The 25,824-nt window shown below is 38.9% G+C and overlaps 1 protein-coding gene across 4 annotated transcripts in view; it reads left to right on the top strand.

Annotated features, from left to right (window-relative positions):
* LOC127657903 (F-actin-uncapping protein LRRC16A-like) overlaps nucleotides 1–14,449 on the top strand; it is a 150,917-nt gene extending 136,468 nt beyond the window's left edge. For 2 of the 4 annotated variants that reach the window (XM_052146877.1, XM_052146876.1), the window contains exons 37-38: nucleotides 9,806–9,934; nucleotides 11,535–14,449. In XM_052146877.1, coding sequence (XP_052002837.1) covers nucleotides 9,806–9,934; nucleotides 11,535–11,710 — 305 coding nt within the window. In that variant the 3' untranslated portion in view covers nucleotides 11,711–14,449. The remainder of the gene's footprint in view (nucleotides 1–9,805; nucleotides 9,935–11,534) is intronic. The other 2 variants (XM_052146878.1, XM_052146879.1) reach the window with 2 other exon arrangements.
* Nucleotides 14,450–25,824: the final 11,375 nt, after the last annotated feature.

Raw genomic sequence — 25,824 nt, 5'->3', positions numbered from 1 at the left:
GTCTCTTTTGTCTGTCTTATCTATCTATCTATCTATCTATCTATCTATCTATCTATCTATCTATCTATCTATCTATCTATCTATCTATCTATCTATCTATCTATCTATATATCTGTCTGTCTGTCTGTCTGTCTGTCTGTCTCTTTGTCTGTCTATCTATCTATCTATCTGTCTGTCTGTCTGTCTGTCTGTCTCTTTGTCTGTCTATCTACCTATCTGTCTGTCTGTCTCTGTCTGTCTGTCTGTCTCTTTGTCTGTCTGTCTCTTTGTCTGTCTGTCTGTCTGTCTGTCTGTCTGTCTGTCTGTCTGTCTCTTTGTCTGTCTATCTATCTATCTATCTATCTATCTATCTATCTATCTATCTATCTATCTATCTATCTATCTGTCTGTCTGTCTGTCTGTCTCTTTGTCTGTCTATCTATCTATCTATCTATCTGTCTGTCTCTTTGTCTGTCTGTCTATCTATCTATCTATCTATCTATCTATCTATCTATCTATCTATCTATCTATCTATCTATCTATCTATCTATCTATCTATCTATCTATCTATCTATCTATCAGCTATGCTGATGACGCATAACTCTACTTGTCTTTCCAGCCCATGACACCACAGTGACTGCTCGAGATAAGCTGCCTGTCTGGCAGACATCTCAGCCTGGATGAAGGAACACCACATTCAACTCAACTCAGCCAAGACCGAACTCCTTGTCTTTCCAGCCAACCCTGCTGTTGAACACAACATCACCCGTGCAGCTGGGTCCAACTTCAGTTTCACCTTCCAAAGCGGTCAGAAATCTAGGGGTAACCATTGATGATGAGCTAAATTTCACTGACCACATTTCAAAGACTGCAAGATCATGTAGATTTACACTCGACAATATCAGGAAGATAAGATCCTTCCTCTCTGTACATGCCACACAACTGCTCGTTCAGTGAGCCTTGTCATAACTAGACTGGACTACTGTAGCAGCTCTCATTGCAGGCCTTCCTGCATGTGCTATTAGACCTCTCCAAATGATCCAGAATGCAGCAGCACTTCTGGTCTTTAATGAACCTAAGAGGCACATGTTACACCACTTTTTGTCTCTCTCCACTCTCTGTCTATCTATCTATTCACTGTCTGTCTCTTTGTCTATCTATCTGTCTGTCTGTCTATCTGTCTGTCTATGTATGTATGTATGTATGTATGTATCTATCTATCTATCTATCTATCTATCTATCTATCTATCTATCTATCTATCTATCTATCTATCTATCTGTCTATCTTTCTGTCTATCTATATGTCTATCTATATGTCTATCTATATGTCTGTCTTTTCTTTCTATCTATCTGTCTGTCAGTCTGTCTTTGTGTCTGTCTGTCTTATCTATCTATCTGTCTGTCTGTCTATCTGTCTTTTCTATCTATCTCTGTCTGTTTGTCTATCTGTCTGTCTATGTATGTATTCTATCTATCTGTCTGTCTGTCTGTCTGTCTGTCTGTCTGTCTATATGTCTGTCTGTCTGTCTATCTATATGTCTGTCTTTTCTTTCTATCTATCTGTCTTATCTATCTATCTATCTGTCTGTCTGTCTGTCTGTCTGTCTGTCTGTCTGTCTATCTATATGTCTGTCTTTTCTTTCTATCTATCTGTCTTATCTATCTATCTATCTGTCTGTCTGTCTGTCTGTCTGTCTGTCTATCTATATGTCTGTCTTTTCTTTCTATCTATCTGTCTGTCTGTCTGTCTGTCTGTCTATATGTCTGTCTTTTCTTTCTATCTATCTGTCTTATCTATCTATCTATCTGTCTGTCTGTCTGTCTGTCTGTCTGTCTATCTATATGTCTGTCTTTTCTTTCTATCTATCTGTCTTATCTATCTATCAATTCAATTCAATTCAATTCAAAGGGGCTTTATTGGCATGAATGTAAACAATACAATATTGCCAAAGCAGAACTACATCTTAATCTATACATTTAGTTTAACAAATTTAACACATATAAAAATAAATACAGAACAGGTTCAGAACTGCTGAAGACCACAGTGTTTAAATAACTGAAGAGAACTGACATATACTGACACATAAATGAATATACACACATACACTGAGGGTCACTGTAGGGGAACATTGGGGTGACACAGGGGTAAAACACATAACACAGATTCACCCACTGTCTCTCAGACTGTGACACGTTAAAGCGTATCTTGCAGCCAGTGCTGCTGTGTGTCCCTCTCAAGTATTATATTAATTTGTTCTTGTTCTGTCATTGTTATAAATGTGTCTATGCTGTGTGTTAATTTATCCATATAAATGTCCCTTGTATTTTTAAATTTTGGGCAGTGAAGGAGAAAGTGCACCTCTGTCTCAACCTCACCTGTCGGTACAGTGAGCACACACCCTTTCTTCTCTGGGTAACCATGTTTTCTGTGTCTGCCTCTCTCGATGGTGAGACTGTGCTCACTGAGCCTGTACTTGCTCAGGATCTGTCTCTGCTTTGTATCTCTGACAGTCAGGAGATACTCTTCCAATTCATACTTTGATTTTAGAGTCCGATAGAATTGTAATTTGCTTTGTGTTTTAGTTTCTTGATCCCAATGTTCCAGATAGGTGATTTGAGATTGTTTGATGATCTGATTTATTCTGATGTTTGGTTGTAAAGCAGTGCTGGTCTGAGGCTGGTTACTGTTAGTACTGTTAACGGGTTAGTGAGTCTCAGAACCAGCTGACTGAGGGACTGTTTTCAGGGTTCAGTTCTTGGGTTTGTAGGCTTTATAATGAAGCGACTCTGTGGGACTTGATTTTAAATGCATCCAAAAATTTAGAGATCTTTTTTGTATGTTAATGATCAATGGGAATCGTCCTAATTCTGCCCTGCATGCATTATTGGGTGTTTTCCTTTGTAATTTCAAAATTAATTTGCAGAATTCTGTGTGTAGGGCTTCTGTTGGATGTCTGTCCCATCTAGTGTAGTTCTGATCACTGAGATGTATTCTATCTATCTGTCTGTCTGTCTGTCTGTCTGTCTGTCTGTCTATATGTCTGTCTGTCTGTCTATCTATATGTCTGTCTTTTCTTTCTATCTATCTGTCTTATCTATCTATCTGTCTGTCTGTCTGTCTGTCTGTCTGTCTGTCTGTCTATCTATATGTCTGTCTTTTCTTTTCTTGTCTGTCTGTCTGTCTATCTATATGTCTGTCTGTCTGTCTATCTATCTGTCTGTCTGTCTGTCTGTCTATATGTCTGTCTGTCTATCTATATGTCTGTCTTTTCTTTCTATCTATCTGTCCTATCTATCTGTCTGTCTGTCTGTCTGTCTGTCTGTCTGTCTATCTGTCTTTTCTATCTATCTCTGTCTGTTTGTCTATCTGTCTGTCTATGTATGTATTCTATCTATCTGTCTGTCTGTCTGTCTGTCTGTCTGTCTATCTATATGTCTGTCTTTTCTTTCTATCTATCTGTCTTATCTATCTATCTATCTGTCTGTCTGTCTGTCTGTCTGTCTGTCTATCTATATGTCTGTCTTTTCTTTCTATCTATCTGTCTTATCTATCTATCTATCTGTCTGTCTGTCTGTCTGTCTGTCTCTTTGTCTGTCTATCTATCTATCTATCTATCTATCTATCTATCTATCCTATCTATCTATCTATCTATCTATCTATCTATCTATCTATCTATCAGCTATGCTGATTACCATAACTCTACTTGTCTTTCCAGCCGCGACACCACAGTGACTGCTCAGATAAGCTGCCTGTCTGGCAGACATCTCAGCCTGGATGAAGGAACACCACATTCAACTCAACTCAGCCAAGACCGAACTCCTTGTCTTTCCAGCCAACCCTGCTGTTGAACACAACATCACCCGTGCAGCTGGGTCCAACTTCAGTTTCACCTTCCAAAGCGGTCAGAAATCTAGGGGTAACCATTGATGATGAGCTAAATTTCACTGACCACATTTCAAAGACTGCAAGATCATGTAGATTTACACTCGACAATATCAGGAAGATAAGATCCTTCCTCTCTGTACATGCCACACAACTGCTCGTTCAGTGGCCTTGTCATAACTAGACTGGACTACTGTAGCAGCTCTCATTGCAGGCCTTCCTGCATGTGCTATTAGACCTCTCCAAATGATCCAGAATGCAGCAGCACTTCTGGTCTTTAATGAACCTAAGAGGCACATGTTACACCACTTTTGTCTCTCTCCACTCTCTGTCTATCTATCTATTCACTGTCTGTCTCTTTGTCTATCTATCTGTCTGTCTGTCTATCTGTCTGTCTATGTATGTATGTATGTATGTATGTATGTATGCTATCTATCTATCTATCTATCTATCTATCTATCTATCTATCTATCTATCTATCTATCTATCTATCTATCTATCTGTCTATCTTTCTGTTTATCTATATGTCTATCTATATGTCTGTCTTTTCTTTCTATCTATCTGTCTTATCTATCTGTCTGTCAGTCTGTCTTTGTGTCTGTCTGTCTTATCTATCTATCTGTCTGTCTGTCTATCTGTCTTTTCTATCTATCTCTGTCTGTCTGTCTATATGTCTGTCTATCTATATATCTGTCTTTCTATCTATCTATCTATCTATCTATCTATCTATCTATCTATCTATCTATCTATCTTTCTATCTATCATCTGATCGTGGCTGCATTTTCTCTTCTAGTAGTTTTAGATCTAAGTGCTGCATTAGACCACGATAGATCACGACATTCTCTTGAATAGGCTGGAGAATTATGTTGGAATTTGTGGAGTTGCATTAGCATGGTTTAGGTCATATTTAGCAGACCACTACCACTTTGTCTATGTAAATGAGGAATCGTCAAACCAAACAAAAGTTAAATATGGAGTGCCACAGGGATCAGTTTTAGGGCTTCTGCTTTTCTCCATGTATATGCTTCCCTGGGAGATATTATCAGGAATCAGTGGAATATGTTTCCACTGCTATGCTGACGATACACAACTTTATATTTCTTCAAAACTTGATGAGATTTCACAATTCTCAAAATTAGCAGAGTGTATCAATTAAATAAAAGATTGGATGGCCAGAAATTTCCTTCTACTCAATTCTGACAAAACAGAGGTTCTAATTATTGGACCAAAAACCTCTAAAAATAAGCAGCTAAAATATAATTTGACTCTAGATGGATGTTCTGTTACATCATCTTCAACAGTGAAAAACTTAGGTGTTATGTTTGATACAATCTGTCCTTTGAAAATCAAATTACAGATGTTTGTAGCACAGCATTCTTCCGCCTCAGAAATAGTGCTAAATGAAGGCATATGCTCTCTGTTGCTGATGCGAAAAACTAATTCATAGCTCATGACCTAAAGACTAGATTATTGTAATGCATTACTGGGAGGATGTCCAGCAAGATCAATAAATAAACTTCAATTGGTTCAAAATGCATCAGCATTTTAAAATTCTATTAACTACATACAAAGCTTTGAATGGTCTAGCTCCACTGATGCTTAAATGATCTTCTGTCACGCTATATTCCATCCGTTCATTCACGATCGCTAAAATTCTGGCCTGTTAATAGTTCCTAGAATATCAAAATCCACAAAGGAGGTAGATCCTTTTCATATTTGGCTCTAAACTATGGAATAGTCTCCCAAACACTGTTAGAGATGCAGACACACCCTCTCAGTTTAAGTCTAGACTAGCGACTCATCTATTTAGCCAGACATACACCTAATTTATCCTCCAACCCACAATTAGGCTGCTTTAGTTGGGTCTCCGGAACCAGAAACAGTGATCATGATCTCTAACTCTGCAATACATTTTATGGCATCTATGCTTACATCTTTTTATTTGTTTCCTTGTCTCAACCTCGGGACTCCTATCCTGAGGTCACCAGAACCGGCTGGATCCAGCACCATTCCTGCTTACGTGTTGGACTCCACTGCTTCATGTAAGCTGAATGATGATGACTAAATGCAGCGGTGCCAGCCAAACATCACTTCGGTCTATTATGATGGACTTCAGAGGATGAACTGATACCAACTCCAACCTGCATCACCTCGGTCTATTGATGGACTCACGATCTTGAAATGGAATGCATAGACTAGCTATTGCCAACAAAAGCCTTCATCAGCCAATTAACAAGGACAATTGCATCTATGTGAACTTCTGCAATTAATCTAGATGGACTTCAAAGCCTGTGGTCATTAATCTTACAGTTCAAACACAATCAATGTTTAAACAATGACCCTTAACCCTTACTTAGTTTAATAATTTTAAACCATGATTTTAACTATACACAAGTAATATTTACATTATATTCATGATGTTAGCCAGAGGAACTGGCCCCCACAGTAAGTCTGGTTTCTCCCAAGGTTATTTTTCTCCATTAATCCACATCTTATGGAGTTTTGTGTTCCTTGCCACAGTAAGCCTACAGCTTGCTCACTGGGGTTATTAATACAATTATTATTTAATTATTTTTAAACACGATTAAGAATCGTATTTTATCTAATTGCACAATGATGATTCATCGACATTACAGTTTTATAGATCTGTTAATGCTGATCTTCTGTAAAGCTGCTTTGAAGCGATGTGTGTTGTGAAAGAGCTATCTGAATAAAATTGACTTGACTATCTGTCTGTCTGTCTCTCTGTCTATCTATCAGTCTGTCTGTCTGTCTGTCTGTGTCTGGTTTTGTGTGTCTCTATGTAACTAATTAACTAACTAACTAATAAAGCTTTTAAATAATGTTTAAACTTTTTTTATCATTATTATTATTATTTCACAATATTTCTTTTACTTGTATGTGAGGAGTATTTTTGAGTCAGTTAATTTGATCAAAGATATGTTTCCAAAAATGAAATAAATGAAAAACAAATAACAGAAGGATATTTTGTAGAAAACAAAATGTTTTGAAAATAAACTGCTTCAAATATTGCATAGGTTTAAATTTGTAAGTAGTAAAGTGTAATTCTCCATCAGTCCACTAGGGTTAGCCCCAGTCCGCTGGGGTTAGTTGGGGATTAAATCACTAGTTGACCCTAACCCCTAGCCCTCTGGGGTTAAAAGTCTGTAGGTATAGAGGTAAAAACGACTTCCACCCTCATTATGTCCACCCTCATTTGCATATCGAATCTGATTGGCTGGATTGTTTCACAGATAAATCTTTAGGGCGGTCGGTCGATTTTGCCAAGCTTGGTGTCATCGAATTCAGAATTCCGTCTGCATTCATGTGACGAGGAGAGATGAACAGAAGAAGAGAGCAATGGAAATGTAAGCTGAAAAGGTAGAAGAGTCTTTTACGCGTAGGTTGTGAGTGGTTTAAAAATGTCACATGCACGCCTTTAAGATTTGCATGAATACGACTGTAATGGAGGCGTGGTAATGAGCGCATTTTTCACAAGAACGCTGAAATGTTTTTGTAGGAATTGTTGGGTGGGATAAACTCAATCCTTTATTATTATTATCATTTCATGAAACTTATCGGGGCATGCTTGTGAGGAGGAGATTATTGTGTTGCGAGCAGAGCAGACTTGAGTCAGTAAATATAGCCTATTAAAGAAATTGTTCCAAAAACAAATGCATCAGAAAATAACCGAAGGACTTGAAAAACTTTTAAGAATAAAAGCGGCATCGAATCTTGCCCACGATAATGAGATGACACACTTGTTAGGAGCGTTTTGCCCTTTGAAATGAAATCTCGCGAAATCAATAAAGCCCATTCGCGGTTCACTCAGCTGAGTCATCGATTACAATAACAACACATCAATTCAGATTTCCTTAAAGATAACTTTTTTTTTTTTTTATTTAATTTATTTTTTATTAATAATCATGCCAAGGTCTTACATTAAATTGTGTCCAAAATTGCAGAACATGAATAGCCAAAAAATAATAATAAATAATAAAAATAATATAAGGTTGAACAATGAAAGCATTTTTGACTTTTCAATGATTTTTTGTTTTTTATGCCCGTCAAAGACATAATATAGAAGTTACAGTCAACCAGAAAAAGTGACTTGACATTTGCAACTCTCCACGTGTCCAACTTGCAGAGGTGGGACCAAGTCATTGTTTTCCAAGTCACAAGTAAGTCTCAAGTCATTGCATTAAAGTCGAGTGAAGTCCCAAGTCAAGGCAGTCAAGTCCCAAGTCAAGGCAGTCAAGTCCCAAGTCAAGGCAGGTCAAGTCCCAAGTCAAGGCAGTCAAGTCCCAAGTCAGGCAGTCAAGTCCCAAGTCAGTCAAGTCAATTTACAAATCGTCAACTTTTAGCTTCAAGTCTTAAGATGTTCTCCGGAAGAAAGAAAGTTGAACATGTAGATTCGAGATATTTTGCGGGTTCATTAAGTCAACAATTTCAAGTAGTAAATGCATACTATATCTGTCTGTTGTCTCTCTCAATATCTCCATGTATTCCTGCACCATCATTAGTCACTGTCCACCAGTCATCTCTGTCCTACAGCTGTCACTGATTTCACGTGGCCTTACTGGCAGATTTACTAAATGTGCTCACTGCAAAATATAGTTTCACTCTGCTCAAGCTCTATTGAAATTTAAGGGCCAAGGTTTTTGGCCTAGAATTCTAGCTCTGTTCAAGGCTTTTCCTTGGTCAGAGAGACTGAATATTTCTTCATTGTTAATGAACACTTTAAGTCTATAATATTTCCTTTCCCTGGGGTGCAGCATCAAACATTTCACATGAACAATATGTAGATCTTCATGATGAAATCTCAATTTGTTTGTCACCCTGAAAAATGTGCAGTCTGAGTCAAACGTTTGGACAGGCCTGCTCTTATTCTTTTTTTTTTAGAACAGTTTTCCACATTTTAGGATAACAGTAAAGTCATTACATTTCTTAAAAGTATATTCCGGGTTCAGTATAAGTGAAGCTCAATCGAAAAAATGTATTTAGACCCATCCCTCCTTTTCTAAATTTGAGGTTGCAGTGAGGTACTTATAATAGAAGTGAATGGGCCAATTTTTAGAGCATTTAAAGGAGAAATGTGATGCTTAAAATGTAACATTTTTATAAACGCTCTTAAATAATTTCTAAAGCTGTAAGGTTGTTTTTTGGTCATTTTAGTGTTTAGTGTTTTACGATGTCACAGCAACAAAGTTGTAAAATGTAATATATCTTTACACAGAAAAGGTCAGTAAGTGATTTATCACACTAAAATCATGTTTACATGCATATTGTTTACATCTTGTGGCTATGCTTGTGCAACAGTATTTTAACATTTATAGATTGGCCCCATTCACTTCCATTGTAAGTGCCTCACTGGAACCCAGATTTCTGCTATTTAAAAAAAAAAATTAAAAAAAAAGGCACAAGTCCATTTTTTTATTTTATGCAATCGACATTATGCCACAAATGCTATTGATTGAGCTTAATTTGTATTGAACCTGGAATAGTTATTCCAGGGACTAAAATGTTGAACGAACAAAAGCTTCTTCAAACTAGCCTCCCTTTGTCTAGCTTACAGCTCTGCACACTCTCAACCAACTTCATGACGTGTTACACTTTTTCAATAGGATTGAAGCAGTTCCCATATACTGGATGCTGGACACCTCACCATACGGTCCAACTTATCCATTATAAAAATCGTACATAAAACTATTAGTTTTGTAAAGAAATTCATTCATAGGTAGACAGTTGTATTTGTCTACAAAACTAAATTCAAGCATTTAATTATGCGTCTTTATGAACAGAAATTCAGTCAAGTGGTATTAAACAAAATTTCAAAAAGAAGGAAATGTCAAACTACATGATTCTTTATTGACAGAGCAAAGTTGCAGTGTCCATGATTTGGTTTCAATGTTTGTGTGCTAAAGATGCGCATGCCCCTCTCAGCAGCAGAGCAGACGGCAGACATTAGTGTGTTTGAATCAGACTCTGAGCTGGCCTCCAGATCTCGAGCCGCACCGCAGCATTCAGAGGACGAGAGTCATCCAGAGCACAGCACACCGCTCTCCAGGCCTGGTCAGACCTCTCATCTCATCACATTTCTGCCAGTGTCAGATTAAGAAGTATTCACATGCTGTGTTTGGGGATAGTGGCACCCCAACATTAATCTGACCTAATTTTGCCCTTTTTTCTAAATGACACCAAAATGACAAATGGTACAGTTTGATAACTGCAAAAATAATGGATACATTTGAAAATCAATGTGATGTCATTTAGAAAAATGCCTGCTTTGTTTATTTGTCTCTGTCTTTCTTGTAGGTACTGTGTGTCATGTGTTATTTGTGTTTCATTTAGTTGTTCCCACCAGTTTGTTCATAAAGATACTCTATTCTGATTACAGGTCAGAATAATGACATCTAATATTAGGCTGCTACACAGCTATCAGATCACTTAAAGGAATATTCCGGGTTCAATACAACTTAACCTCAGTTGGCAGCATTTGTGGCATAATGTTGATTGCCTCAAAAAATTGTTTGTAAAAATTTCTCAAACAACAAAAATCATGATAACATTAAGGCGTTCACAATGGAGGTGAATGGGGCCAGTCCAAAAACATAAAAATACAAACAGTTTGAAAATGATATCCACAATTTGTAAACACTACATACTGCATGTGTAAACATGATTTTAGTGTGATAGTCGCTTACTAACCTTATCTGTGTTATATAGAAGTTATATAAACTTGTTGCCATGACGATGCAACGCCACTAAACAATGTAATCGATTTTATCACACTAAAATAATTTAGAACAGAGATTTTATCACTCTTAGATCATGTTAACAAGTATAATGTTTATGTCTTGTGGCTATAATCTTGAAACAATTTAAGTTTTAATGTTTATGGACTGGCCCCATTCACTTCCATTGTAAGAGCCTTACTGTAACCACAAATTTATGTATATTTTCTCCCAATTTGGAATGCCCAACTCCCACTACTTAGTAGATCCTCGTGGTGGCATGGTTACTCACCTCAATCCGGGTGGCAGAGGACAAGTCCCAGTTGCCTCCGCTTCTGAGACGTCAATCCGTCCATTTTATCACATGGCTCGTTGCGCATGACACCGCGGAGACTCGCAGCATGTGGTGGCTCATGCTACTCTCCATTATCCACTCACAACTTACCACACACCCCATTGAGAGCAAAAACAACTAATCTTGACCACAAGGAGGTCACCCTATGTGACTCTTCCCTCCCTAGCAACCAGGACAATTTGGTTGCTAAGGAGACCTGGCTGGAGTCACTCAAGGTTCGAACTCGCCACTCCAAGGGTGATAGTCAGCGTCAACACTCGCTGAGCTACACAGGCCCCATCATTTATATTTGTTACGTTTTAAATAAATGAGGGATAAGTCGAAAATATTTTCTGTGGTTATCAACATCATGCTGCAAATGCTAGCGATTAAACAAATTGCTTTGTACCTGGGTTAACAATTTTTTTGTGTTAAAACCCATTCGAAACACTGTGATCTGAAAAATATATTTTTCAAAAATAAAAGAGTTGGTAGTCTAAAGTTACTTTTTATTTGAGGGGGCTTTTTTTCTTTTTTCTTTGGACATAATCCTACTTTCTCGGCTGTATTATTCATTACTGTCCAACATATCTCCACTTCTTAGTGAGGATGTCCACAGCAACTGATTCCTCCCAGAAGTCCGCTCGAATAAACTCTGAAGAGAGCAACTCTAAGGCCAAGGACATGCCCCTCAGCAGCAACAAAGACAAGGACTCGAGTCAAAGCAGCAAGTCTGCTGACTCTGGAGAAGAAGTTGATAAAGACTTTATTTTTGTATGAGAACGAAAGACCGCTTCACCGTGCATCATTCCATCCTGCCAATACAAACCTCACCAAATTTTCTGACACCAACTTTCCCAACTGTAGCATCCACAACCCTAATAGGCAGGAAGTGTGATTGTGTGTGGATGTGTGTTTTGAATCAATGTGTGCATGCTTGCATGCTTATTTCCACCATTCTTAAACTGCTATATGACGTGTTTAGGAAGCGACTTGGTTGCATTGTAGCACATTCAGTACCAGGGCTCAAGCACTGTTAGACTATGTGTGCTTATACTGTATTAAAATACCCTTTACACGCTCTTAAAGCAGCAGACGAGTCTGATTCTGTTCTGTCCGTTTAACCCTTATGCCTTAGTCACACTGTACTGTAATCTGAGTCAAAGCAGGACACCGAGGCATTTCATTTTCTACCGTTAGAAAATATATCTCTGGAGACATAATGAATATTATCTTTTTAACAGTGTGTGTCCAGTTTTATCTGCTTAAGTTTCCGGCTTCATTCCGAGGTGTGTCCATCCAGGGGTCTGTTGGTTTCTTTTCTGTAATTGTAAAGTAATGGATGAAATCCGTTTCATTTATTTTACTTTTTCTCAGTTAACTGTATTTTAAAGATAGTATATAATAATAAAAATATATATTATTATTTACTTGCTCTTATGCCATTCCAATTCGGTATGCTGTTGTTATTTTTCATTTGTATTTTTTTGTGGAACACAGAAGTAGAAATTTTATAGTATTCAGGGGCCGTCAATCTCCAAAAACACCAAAAAAGCCCCATAGAAGTATTACACAAGTAGTCCGTTCGACTATATACACATATATGCACTATACTGTATATTTTTTGTTATTTTTATAGTTGTCTTTTGAAGCCATACAATATCTTTGTGTGTGGAGTAGACCGAACTAAATCGTTCAATGATTATCTTCCTTTCAAATACTTTTATGGTGTTTTTAATGGTGTTTTTTGTCTTTTCTTGAAAAAATATAAAAGCATATGAGTTTGGAACGATAAGAGGCTGGGTATAAAATGACATTGGGTCTGTTCCAAAACCTAGTGAGAGTCCTCCAGCGGCAGCAATTAAGACATTACAGTGCTCCTGAGGATGAGTGGATACAATGACACCCGGTACGGAGAGGTTTGGCGACCACGTGTTAAATTTGTACAGCGATGATTTCACCTCTAAAGAATTAAATTGTGCCAAAAAATTACTAAAACAGCAATTGCGAGTGGGGTGGCCAATGGTGTTTTTAGGTTTCTGTCCATGGTGGCCACAGCCACCCCTGGCCACCTCCTAGCTCCGCCACTGCTCACTAAGTTTTGGAACAGACCCTTAGATTTCATTTTAGGGTCTTGTTGACAATTATTTTACTTTTAGTCTTTTCTCCTGGTCTGTCTAATTGCACTGGATTTTCTCTTCTGGTTTTATGTCATAATGAATAATATTTTATGAATTGTGGGAGAAAAAAAAATAGCATTTGATTTTTTTTTTTCCTCCAAAACAGACAACTATATGTATTTGTCACTTTGTCAGTATGTTTGATATGCATGTTTGTGTGTTTGTGTGTGTGTGTGTGTGTTCGTTCAATTGACCTGTTTCATGTGACATCACTGAATGACCGCACCGCCATGTTTGTGACCAATATTCCATGTACATTCAATGTTCTGTGGGATGCGACAAAAACCTTCTTCAAATGTTAAAAGCAGCTCCTACGTTCATACAGATGAGATCATTACAGACATGTTTTAATACTAGAAAACAACACAAAAGCAATTGTAACTTCTGATTGAGTGATGTTTACGGTGATGTATCAGTGGGCATGTGTACTCACCGGTCACACATCAGACTCGCTGGCGTACGGCTATGAATCATGGATAAAATATTTTTAAATGTTGTGGAAGTTCAATTTGCCAATATTTGTGCTATCTTCAGACCTGGATGAATTTTCCTGGGACTTTGCATGGATCAAAAGCTATTTTTGATGTTTTTTTATTTATTTATTTTTTATTCCTTCACCGCCATTGTTTCCTCCCGCTGATGGTCACAAATATGGCAGCTGTGGAGAAAAGTGGCATCACTGAAAAAGGTTAATATGTTTGTTTCAAGGGCACAGAAAAAGCCTTGACTAAACTAAACTGCACTGTTCATAATGATTCGTCAATGAAAATCTTTTTAGTCTAGGACTTAACCTAATCTGTGTCTGAAAAAGGCAGATTGAATAGATAAAGTATTTGATCGTGAAATATTACCATTTAATATGTGTGAAATGGCATGTATGTATGTGTACACAGAACATCTAATGAAAAGGTACTAATCATAATGCTGAATAAAGTGCAAATTGTCATTTTAAGATTATTACGACTTGTGATTGGTGCCGCTTTTTTAACCGACACAACTGGCTCTTCCTCCTGAATTGGAATGTAAATTCTGTTGATATAATGCTTGGCAGTTTCTAATCATTTTGTTAATGCACACTGCTGGGCACAATGAATTAATATTTTCTTTATGGGAAAGGGCAAATGTGAAAAGAATATAAATGTATGTGGTCAGTGTTGATATTAAAATGAAATCTTGTTTTTCTTTAATAGTGTTTTTTCAGAGCAGCAGTCTCTTCTACTCTTTCTTTGTTTGTCATGCAGTATTTTGATTCACTGGTTTGGGGGGATAATCATGAGGTTGACTCTTTAATGTTTTACACTCATGTTCTATCAGTCGTGGACATTTTATTGGTGTGTCTATTTATGTCAGTTCAATTAAAACTGATTTTACAAATTAAACATGACTCTCTGGATATATTTTTCTGCACATTGTGGGCAATTCCTTTATCAGTCAGATGATTAAATGATAACCTTTTGTATTGTAGAATTAGATTATTTGAACTGGTCTGTCTTGTATCTGTATATGCAATGCCCATCTTGAAACTTGTATAACTTGTGAACTATTATAAGCAAAACTACTGGAACTCTTTGGATTCTTTGAGTTATGTTTTAGGGTACACCTCAAGCCATATGTTATACCTCAAAAACATACTTAATGTTCAGGTCTGTGTATCTCAAATGCATTGCAGGCTTAAGTTGATCATAGAGACCATTGGTGCCAACTAAGGCTTACAATACTTTTGGGAAACGCAGCTCAGGCTGGTACTTTGACTTTCCCTGAAAGAGTTTACATTACTTCTGCCATGTCTATTTTATGGTAAATCTGTGTTAAATCTTCAATGATACCTTTCAAATGGGTTTGACCATTACATGGATATGGAATGTGTTTGTTTTCCATGACAACTATTGTCTAATTTATAAAATATGAAGTTATCATTTTTAAATAAGAAACTGAATAAGATTAAAGAAAACAAAGCAATTTTTGGTTTATGCCTGTGGGTTTCTTGGTTTTTATGCTGTTTTGGAAAACACATCAGATATGGCAGATGATGAAGACCCCCAAAACACTGTTCATTGAGGATATTGTAAATATGTAAAATGTTGGAGTTCTTTCTCAAGAACTGAAGATGAAGAATGATCTAAAGAAGATCATGCCTGTTCCTCAAACTCATACTTGAGTATAACAAACCAGTATGATACTGATGACTGTCTACCTCACTGTGACTGTGCAGAAGAGGATCTCTCTGCTAAGAATCAACACAAGGGAAGTTTCTGAGTGCATTTCAGAGATCCACTGAGACTTGGCAGGTTGATTTGCCTCTTGAGTCTGACAATATGTCTTCTGGTGAAGTTAAGATCGCTAACCTAGAGTTCTGCTCCTCCTCTGAAGATGTGACTCCCTCAAGCTCCTCCAGTTCCAGCTTCTCATCTTTCCTGGATGAACTTAAGAAACCATAGAACGTCCTGAAGGAGGATCTGACTACCAAAAAATGGGCATATTTTGACCCCCATGATGAGAGCCTGTGTGTGGAGCTCTGGGATTTTGGACAGGAAGAGAATCAAGGGGAATGTTACAAGATGAATTGGGAGATCATAACTGATGAGTGTGGTAATGTGTTGGATGAAGGCATCAAGTTGTCAGCAAGTTCTGACATCTGAACTCTGAGGAAGAAGAAAATCACACATCCTCTGCAGAATACTTTCCATCAAGTGCATCTTGGATCTGCATAGACCTCCACAGGATATACATATTGTAAATAGTTCATGCTTTTTCTCTTTATTTCCTACGTTTCCCAATTCCAAATTCAAATAAGGTTTGTTAAACCAAAATACCTTGTTTGGTGAATTATGGTACTGCTGTCTGGACAGAAAGAGGCTTGTAGTTATTGTTAAGCCATATAATAAAATTGTGGTAAACGACTAAATTAGCACATCCAAAAATGTATCTCTAGTTACTAGACAGTAACCTGTACACTGCCATACAGTGTCACGTGTAGGGTATTTCCCATGTGAACCCACATGCAGCCTGTTTAATCCAAATAGTTCTCATATGTTTAATCTATGAGAAACCTGTCAACACACATCTTAAAAATGGAAGACCTAGGAGGATAAAAAGAAAGCCAAGAATGCAGTGTTTTGTTATGGAAACAGACACTTTCAAAATCAACAAAGGTCACAACATAACAGTGCAATGCAATTGTTTGTCAGCAACTAAACATCTCAGTTACTCATGTAAACTTGGTTCCCTAAAAGGAGGGAATGAGGCACTGCATCAACGCTATGGGAGAACCAATCAGGACAGACTTTGAAAACCTATACAGTACCATCATGCCATTTTGATTGGCTGGTGAAGCTTAGTGTTCCGCCTATGCTTACTTCATCGTGAGCATATGAGCCAGAGATCAGACTTACAATGACAGGATTTTTCGACTGAATGGAAGGAGAGTATATCTCTCGTCCAATGACAGTGAAAAATCAGTAGCTGGGGCACAGCTACACAGCATCTTGTTCCCTCCTTTCAGGGAACCAAAGTTACGTGAGAAATCGAGATGTACCCTTTCAAGAAGGTAACTTCGACACTGAGTCAGAAGCTGCTGCTATGGGAGCTGTATACTATAATGTCATAGAACTGATGTGCAATACCTACTAGTCATTATATGGTAATCTAAAGCATTGCTGGAGCCGCACCTTCATATTGAGAAACAGGAAGTTTCACAGAATCTGAAAGTGTGGACCCAAATGCGGTCAAAAGCATTTATTGAAACAAACCAGCATACAAAGAAACAAAGTCCATAATCCAAGCACTTAAGTACATAATCCAAATAAAACTGGAATAGGACAGTGGAGATGGCAGAGGAGAGTAAACCGAAAACCAGGTGATGAACCAGTGAGCACTTAAACTACAGAACAAAACATTAAACAAAACCAACTGGAGAACAAGACTAGAGCTAGGTAACACTTTAAAAAACAATCCGGCAAACAACAGTGCACACAAGAGGGCTTAACTAGGGAGAGGGTGATTGGGAACAGGTGCCACTGATCCTAGCATTTTCAAGGCAAAAGAGCAAGCATACTGTGCATGACACCTGCAAAACACAAGAGGGAAAGAGAACACACAGACATATGTACCAACACACAGCAAAACAGACATAGAAGGAGGGGCACTGCAGACAGGGTCATGACAATGCCCCCTCCCCAGGGCAGGAGCTGGAGACCACAGGGAAACCAGACATGTAGGAGAACAAGAATGATATGGTGGTTGGCCAGGAAACTAGGACTGGCCAGGCATCCAGGGTGGACGGCCGAAAAATCAGGACGGACCAGGAGGGTGGCCAGGGAACCAGGACGGACCAGGCAGAAAACGCAGAGACCGAGTGAGATACAACAGACATTTGGAGGTTGGGTGGGCAGATAATGAGGGAGGTCTGGACAGGGAAACAGGACTAAGGGGAACTGACTGGACAGAACAAAGTTCAGGAATGGATTGAAGGGACAACTGACAGTGTGAGGAAAGAGTTGGTGATGGGGAAGATGGAACTAGAGACAGGATGAGGACAGGGAGAAGGGTGGTAGTGACAAGATGGACATGGATAGCAGCACGGGAAAGCACAGGACTAGTGCCCTCCTTAGGAGATTGGACATAGGGAGTGACAGAAATGGTGACTGCCATGGGAACATGAGTGGATAAGGTGGTTGGAAAGGCCTTTGACGGCCATGAGGGAGAGGACTGACACAACTGCAGGTCAGAGTTTGCATGTCAGTGGTGGCCACTAGGCAGATCGTGAAGTCAGTGGCAGCTGCTAGGCAAAGGGTGAGGTCAGTGGCAGCTGCTGGGCAGAGGGTGAGGTCAGTGGCAGCTGCTGGGCAGAGAGTGAGTTCAGTCGCAGCCAACCTAGGCATAGGGTGAGGTTAAACATGTCGGCAACCATGGGCAAAGAGACTGGTCTGACAGCTGCAGAGAAGATGGATGGGTCATTGGCGACCACAGAGGAGATGGATGGGTCATTGGCGACTTCAGGGGACAGGACTGGCTGGGCGGCAGCCGCTGGACAGGGGTCAGTTCCTACCCTTACAGTGGCCCCCTCCTGGCGATCAACAGCAGGCTTGGCTGCCTCCTGGCAGACAACAATAGCCTTGGCCACATCCTGGTGATCAGCAGCTGGCTCAGGTGCTTCATGGCGGTCCACCACAGGCTGCTCTGAGAATGTTGCTTAAGATAGGTAGTAGACATCCTTCTCCGACGAGGGGTCCTACACATGGCGAGAGAGGAAATAGTGTCACTCTGGGGAGATCCCTCCTTTAAACTCTTTGCGGTGGCAGATGTAATCCACAAATTCCCAGAAGGACCAACAAGTTCCAAGGGGTTCATTAAGTCCAAGGTTGAAAATGTCTTTAATGTTAAACTCATCATAGCATCCAGCTCATTTGTGATTATGAGGAATTTGCAAGCAAATTCTTTAATGGAGAGACTCCACTGATGGAGAGAGAAAATTGCATCCACATGGGTCATCCGCTGACAAAGAGAGTACTGGCTAGCTAAATGTGGAACTAGAAAAATAAACATTCTGACTCTGCTGGATCTAGTCTGGCTGGATTATGTCATGTCACAGAATCTGAGGGTGAAGAACCAAATGCAGAGAATCAGTAAAATGTATTTATTGAAACAAACCAGTATACAAAGAAACAAAGTCCATAATCCAAGCAATCAAATCCATAATCCAAATAAAGGCTGAAACAGTAGAGTGGAGTTAGCAGAGTAGAGTAAACAGAGAACAAAATGATGAGGTGAGCAGATAAATCCACAATGATTAGGAAAATAATATCCACTAAACCCAAATCTGATTGGTGGGACTTAAACTAGAGAAAAAACATTGAAAAAAAACAACTGGAGAACAAAACTAGAGCTAGGTAACACATGAAGACACACAGACACATGCACCAACACACAACAAAAAAGACAGAGATGGTGGGAAAGTGCAGACAGTGTCATGACAAGAAGGGAGATGGGAACAATAAATCATGGCTTGATTCCAGAGAAACTAGCTATGCTGGGAAGTGAAGCAATGTCTCAACACATATTCCTGGTTAAAGGGAAGGAGTGGAGTAGAGTGATTGCCTGGTACAATGAAACTAGCCAACAGGGTAGAGAAACACTGCACACATGCTTTCATTCACAGCAGTGGTAAAACCTGGCAAAGATGTTAGTGAAGCCCAATGCCAATATGTCTTCTAGAGACACACCCCATTCCAAGAGGAGGCCATACTTCATGCTTTATGCCCATGTGACATTGTATGCCTTGTGAGTCATACACAAGCATAATAGCATCCACATTCCAGTGAGAAATTCTTTGCTTGTAGACTGCCAAACCTTTTGTGTGGCCTCCAAAGCAAACAAGCAGTTGTTCTGATACCCTGAATTGACTCATTCGGACAATGTACTTGCGTAATGTCCCCAAGGAAATCTGGCTCTTAGCCAATGCATACCATGTGTAAATCTGCTGGCCAGAGGGTGTTTGCCTATATAGGACCCCTTAGAGGTCATGAATGGTCGCTATGGTAGCGACATAACCTTGACCGTGGATGAAGTGAGTCCTGCTCCAAACACTGTTGTTGGAAGAAGATTATTGTCTGCACAGTGCAATGCTTTGGATCCAAAACTCTAAACCATACAGCACCTTGTTGAGGGGGCCCTGGCCAGTTGTATGGTGTTTTACACCAGGTGTGACATCTCTGTTGGGACAGATGAACTCCGTTCAGAGGCTAGACATGTAGTCTTCATAACTCTGGCCGATGAGCCCAGATTGTGCCTTGAGCTTGCGAGAGCAGATCTGACCTCACAGGAATTTCCCATGGTGGAGTATTTACAGTCCTGCCACATCATGGACAGTAGCTGTTGGGCTTTTTGATGTAACAAGTTTAATTGTTTCCTTGTCTTACCTGATTTTGCACAATACTTGATATAGCCAGCTGACAGGGGATACACGTATTCACATTTTTTTCTTGCCATCTGTGATCTAAGTCATCCAATGGCTGGTGGAGCTTGTTGTCATAGATTACCAGAGGCAATGATGCATGGTTTCCAGGGAGACAAGCAGGTCCGGCTTCCCAAATACCTCTCAATCCCTCTGAACAGATTGAGGGTGGAGTCTCAGATGCAGGTGTGTTTCCCCCATCCTGGCACCCTGACATTAGAGTAAACCTGCTCTGCTGCTCGGGTGGCCGGGGACATGCGTTACACATAGGAGACAGGACTTGCTTTAGAGGAGAAATCAGTTCAACAGGGTTAAAATTGGGTACTTTGACCATACTCTTCTATGGCAGTTTATATATGCCACAACTGCTGTGCTGTCTGTAACTGTCAAGATGTGAAAAATTGGTGTCTGACTGAAAGGCTCTCAGAGCCAAGAGGACTTTTAGCAATTCCAGGTGATCTGTGCCACACAGTTTGTGCATCATCCATTGAACAGGGCTTCCCAGCCTGTGTTGAACATGTCCATGTTGACAATCTTGCATTTGACAATCTTGGTGAGTGTCACACTTTACTGATAAAACTCGGTTCTCCTCAATAGCCAGCAGTGATGGTCACCATGACACAAAGTTGAATGTGTTGCCAAGTATGATGAGGGACCCTGGGGCAGAGCCAACACTGGAAAGGTCTCATCCGTAACAAGCCCATTGCTTTTTTGTAGGTGAATAGACTGAACATGTTTTTTGGTTAGGTTTCAACATAGTTACAGAGTCTAGTTTCATTCCAAGGAAGAAAACTTTCAAACTGAGTACTCGAACACTCTTTTTCCACATGCCCTTAAAGCCCCAGTGTGCTTGCAACAGGTCTCTGTTCTTGCAAGCTTGTATATTTTATTATGCTAACAGCAACCTATAGAGTCTCCACTAACAAGCTGTTGAGCTGAATCAGGTGTATTTGATTAAGGAGACATCCAAAATGTGTAGTGTTGGATTGGCCTCCAGGAGAGGTCTGAGAACCACTGGTATAGGTGCTACCTAAAATCTCTTTATTTTGACAAGGCTGTCTTCTGTCATGCCATCAGCAACAGTAAAAATGGGGCTAAATGTCCTTTGTTGCTGTGGAGATTTCACACTCTCGTTTACGGCTCTCAATGGTGGGAAAAGCGAGATATGGATTTCTGACCATTTTAGCCAGGCTTGTCATTCTATTGACACCAGGCCACCCATAGCCCTGCCAATTTCCTGGCCAGAGATTTTGGTGAACGTAGTGCCAATTCATGGCATGGTGCTTTTAAAATACACAGCAAAGGCGGAATAGAGAATAGTGAGAACGTCAAGTCAAAATGTGCAACTATGGAAATGGCAGCACCAGCAAAGCTCAAAGGCACTCAGACACCATGAATACCTTTTTTCAATGGAAGGGCCCTTTCCAGCTTGAACTTTGACAAACTTCATCAGAGAGTGGACTGAGTCATGTGTGACGACATGCCAACCAAGTTGAGTTTCATCATGCACAAGGCTTCTGGGGCCCAGATCATCACGTTTTTCTGCTGACCAGTTGCAAAGATGCTCACGAAAGATGTCTATGCTACTGGTGAAGCTGGACTCCGGCTTATATGCTCACAATGACATAGACGGAGTGCTGTCCCCTAAAGACATTCCTGTAGTGTGAGCTTCTGATGCAGCATTGAAGTTACCCGCTTGAAAGGGAACTGCTTTCAAACTTTCAAAAAACCTAAAGCATCTTGAGGTGTTTCTCACATAGTTCACCCAAACATTAAATCATAATTTAATAAACCTTTATGTATTTAAATCCTGTATGACTTTCTTCATGCTTAAAAGGGGATGTAAAGCACCTTAAAAGTATCTTAAAAATATAAATGTAGTCCATACAATTAGTGCATTTTATATAGGTCTTCTGAAGATATACAATGGCTGTGTGTGAGGAACAGATTGAAACATTGTCACTGCTCTCCTTCATGAAAGTTCATGAGACTGAAGCTGCATCTGAATTCACGTACTTTCAGAGTATGCACTGAATTTGAAAAACTTCTCAACTGTTAATAAAGAATGGTCTTTAGGTATGCAGGTCAGTATTAATGCATTGCAGGATAGCCTTCATATGAGAATGTGGGTATTGACCTGTGACCCACGTATTTATGACGTACTAACATCAACCATGATCATGTCATAAAATATGCTTTCTTTTTACTTGGTTAACAATACTTGAATAAACATGCTTTAAATAAACAGTCTGCCACATTCTGAATCATACTGAAACTAATGTGTGCAAATATATGAATTTTAATAACTGCAACATTTAAAAAAATGTTTTGAATAATTAAAGCAAAATACTGTACTTGGTTGAGAGTCAACTAACATCTGACTTAACTACAATAAATAAATAAAAATACCAAAAGTTGTGATGGAAAGGTTTACATTTTACCAGAGAAATATAAAAAATAAAGTCTCTCACTTGTCAGTGACTTCAGTCTTATGGCTTATGGAATTGTCTGCTTGGAATGTGTATAAACCTGCTTCTTCTATCGAGATGTTCAAGAATATCAGGAATGCAATGCCATCTTGGTCTGTGAAATTCTTCCACTCCACTTCCATGTGATCTGAACTATTCAAAGCTTTACACTCATGCCTAGAGAGTCTGCACCATGAGATTGTTGGTTTATTCTGACGTTGTATAGTTGCAGTTAGTGTTGTCATTGTACCAAAATTTCAGTAGTTGGTACTGATACCAGTGAAATTTCACGGTTCTCGATACCAATTTTGGTACCAGAGCATAAATATGCTAATATGACAATGTGCTATTGAACACCCATTTAGCCTATTTGAAAAGTTAAATTTCAATGTTAATAATATATTAAAAGAAATCCATATTTCACGGAGGGGTTGGGGGATCTACGCCCTGAATATTAGTGGCCTTTTGTGTCACTATATGGTGTAACTTTTATCAACAGAACCTGCTGTTACACAGCCTATCTTAGGCTTTTCGGCATGGTTGTTTTGCAGTGGTGTGTGGTGTACGTTTCAAATTAGGAGGCTGATTGCCATCTCAGCATTTTGTTTTTGTTTTTTGTTTTACAAGTCCAATAAAAATTCTTAGTTCAGTTCAAGTTTACATTTAAATAGCTTTCATGTCAAACCCATACAAATCTGAAATCTGATTTATCACAACATATGATATGAAAAAGTAGGCCTGCATAAAAATATATAATATAAAAGGTCACATATTTTCCTTACTAAAAATATATGTTGTTCTATGTAACACATTTTCCTTAAGTCAGGTTATTATCATCCAAATTGTATGGACTGTGTAGCCTATATAAGCCCCCAAGAATTAATATTATATTCTGTATGTTAATTGTCATATCTCAGATTTCTGTATGGGAAGGCATTTGAAATTCCTTTTAACTTACACTGTAAAATAAGCATGAAATACTTATTTTTGACTTATCAAGTCAAATCAAAGACTCGTCGGGTGTATGCACTAATTGTGATGATTCATTTTCATTGCCTCAAAAACAATACCTAAGGAATAAAGAAAAAAACATATTTCATGTATATTTCATATGTTCTATTGTTTTCAGTCATCTTGTTTTTTGATCGTCCGTCATCTGCTCCTTGGTAAACAACACAGGGTTCGTGGTGGCATGTATCTGTACCTGTAAGAGCGAATGCTCACTAAAAAGCGTGTCACTCACATACCATTTCATATTTCAAGTAATTATAAGTTCTATTTGATTTGAAGGTGACAGTTAGTTGTTTTCTGTGCAGATAGTTTCTCCACTTCCATTAGTTCGTCTCATATCGATCTGCGTCTGCAGAGACTCGCTGTGAGTAGGACAGTACGAGAGGCGGGCTCTATCGCATTGATTGATTGACAGAGTATTGAACGAATCAGCAAAAATCGGAGACAACGTCCCTCCTCACGTGACTTTTTGCTGTATTCGGCGGTTAATCCCCGACATTGTTGCCAATTTAGCGACTTTGTCGCTATTTTTAGCGACTTTTCAGACCCATTTAGCCACATTTTTTCAAAAAAGCGACTAGCGACAAATCTAGCGACTTTTTGGACAAACCTTAGCAACTTTCCAAATTCCAAATATCGCCAGTACTGCAAGCGTGAGGTCTTACTTCCCCGCTCCGTCTGCTCTGTTCAGTGAGCGGCTGAGAGGAGCAGCACATTCCGTTGACTGCACGCTAGCGGACATAGACATGAATGAGCTGCGCATGTGCACGCTGTGTTAGCAGGAACCAATCAGTGATCACATAGCAGCTGCCTTCTCCTTTGTTTTAATTCAAAACATTTAATTTGACCGTTTTTTCCCCTCAAACTCTTATACACATACAAAAACGCATATACACACAATATAAATTTGTCTGTGCTGTGGAAGTAACTGCTGGTTAACATGTAACGTTAGCTAAGTTCCGTTCCGTTCCGTTGTCTAACAGAAAATATGTAATTGAGAACCGTTTTACTGGACATTCGGCTATATACTTATATAAAAACAGTATGAGCACGGTTTAGGGGAGATAACCTGAAGTAGGCTACAGTACCGACAAATTAGGCAGAATGCAAATACGACGCGATGACGTCATTAATATGCTAATGACGCATGACGTCATCTGGCGACATTTAGCTACTTTTCGAGCAGGCTTTAGCTACTTTCCATTGAAAATAGTTGGCAACACCCGTCGCATCACGCCAGTGACGCCACAAGAGATCGCAATGAGCTGAAGCGAGACTTGTGAGATGCTGGGACATTGGTTTTAGAATTGTTCCTGAGCCTTAATGTCTAACGTGAACAATTAGTATGTGATAACTTAAGACAGATGCGCAAAAGTCTAGTAACATAGGCAAACATACCATCATTTCCTCATATAACAAGTTTTATTTCCTATTTCTCTGCACCACCACATTAAAAATTAGCACGAAAACCCTTTATTTCATGCAAATGGAAATCCGCCCATGTAATCTCCAGAAAGAAAATAGTAAAATAAAATAAATCTGTAGGCCTATGCAGTAATCACAAACCACTGTGACAATGCTGTTTATTCAGATGAAGATATTGGATAAAACATTACACACAATACATACATTTAAACTTTAATAGTCATTCAATTTATTCAATATTATTATTTTCATTTTAAAGTATTTTCTATGTGGTAAACTTGCCCAAATGTTGGATGGGACATTTCAGATTTTATGAAAGTTGGTTGGAATCTGAAATGTCCCAACCAACATTTGGGCAAGTCCCTATATGTTCCTACCATCCCTACCTAAATGTCCACCTTTGGCTTCAGCTTACTTACATGTTCATGTGTTCTATTGAAGGTTAATTTTGAAACTGTTTAATTTTGGCAGAGCAAGGAACATTATGTGCTGCTTATTCCTTCTAAATATTAATATAATTAACAAAAAGTATTCAAACAATAGTTTGCATTATTATTATTGGTCAAACTTTTCTCAAAGCCAAACTTAACCAAATGATTAAGGGTAGACATACACAACCAGAAGAGAAAAACGTTTCCTGTACAACACACAGTACATCTCTGTGTGGACCCCTCTTTATTTATTTTTTGCATGTGTTTTTGAGGATCACAATCATTTCTCTTCTGTAAAATGTTGTTCTTGGTGTATCAGAGGCTAGAGTACAGAATACAATTCTAGAGCACTTTATAATAGCATACTGTGACATATATACTGCAAACTGCTTAGTAACTGTACACAATATGAAGCAATAAACATTTC

The sequence above is a fragment of the Xyrauchen texanus genome, chromosome 17 (assembly GCF_025860055.1).
Source record: "Xyrauchen texanus isolate HMW12.3.18 chromosome 17, RBS_HiC_50CHRs, whole genome shotgun sequence".
NCBI lineage: Eukaryota > Metazoa > Chordata > Actinopteri > Cypriniformes > Catostomidae > Xyrauchen > Xyrauchen texanus.
Note: the sequence above shows the minus strand (reverse complement) of the source record. Positions and strands in the feature narration are given on the sequence as shown.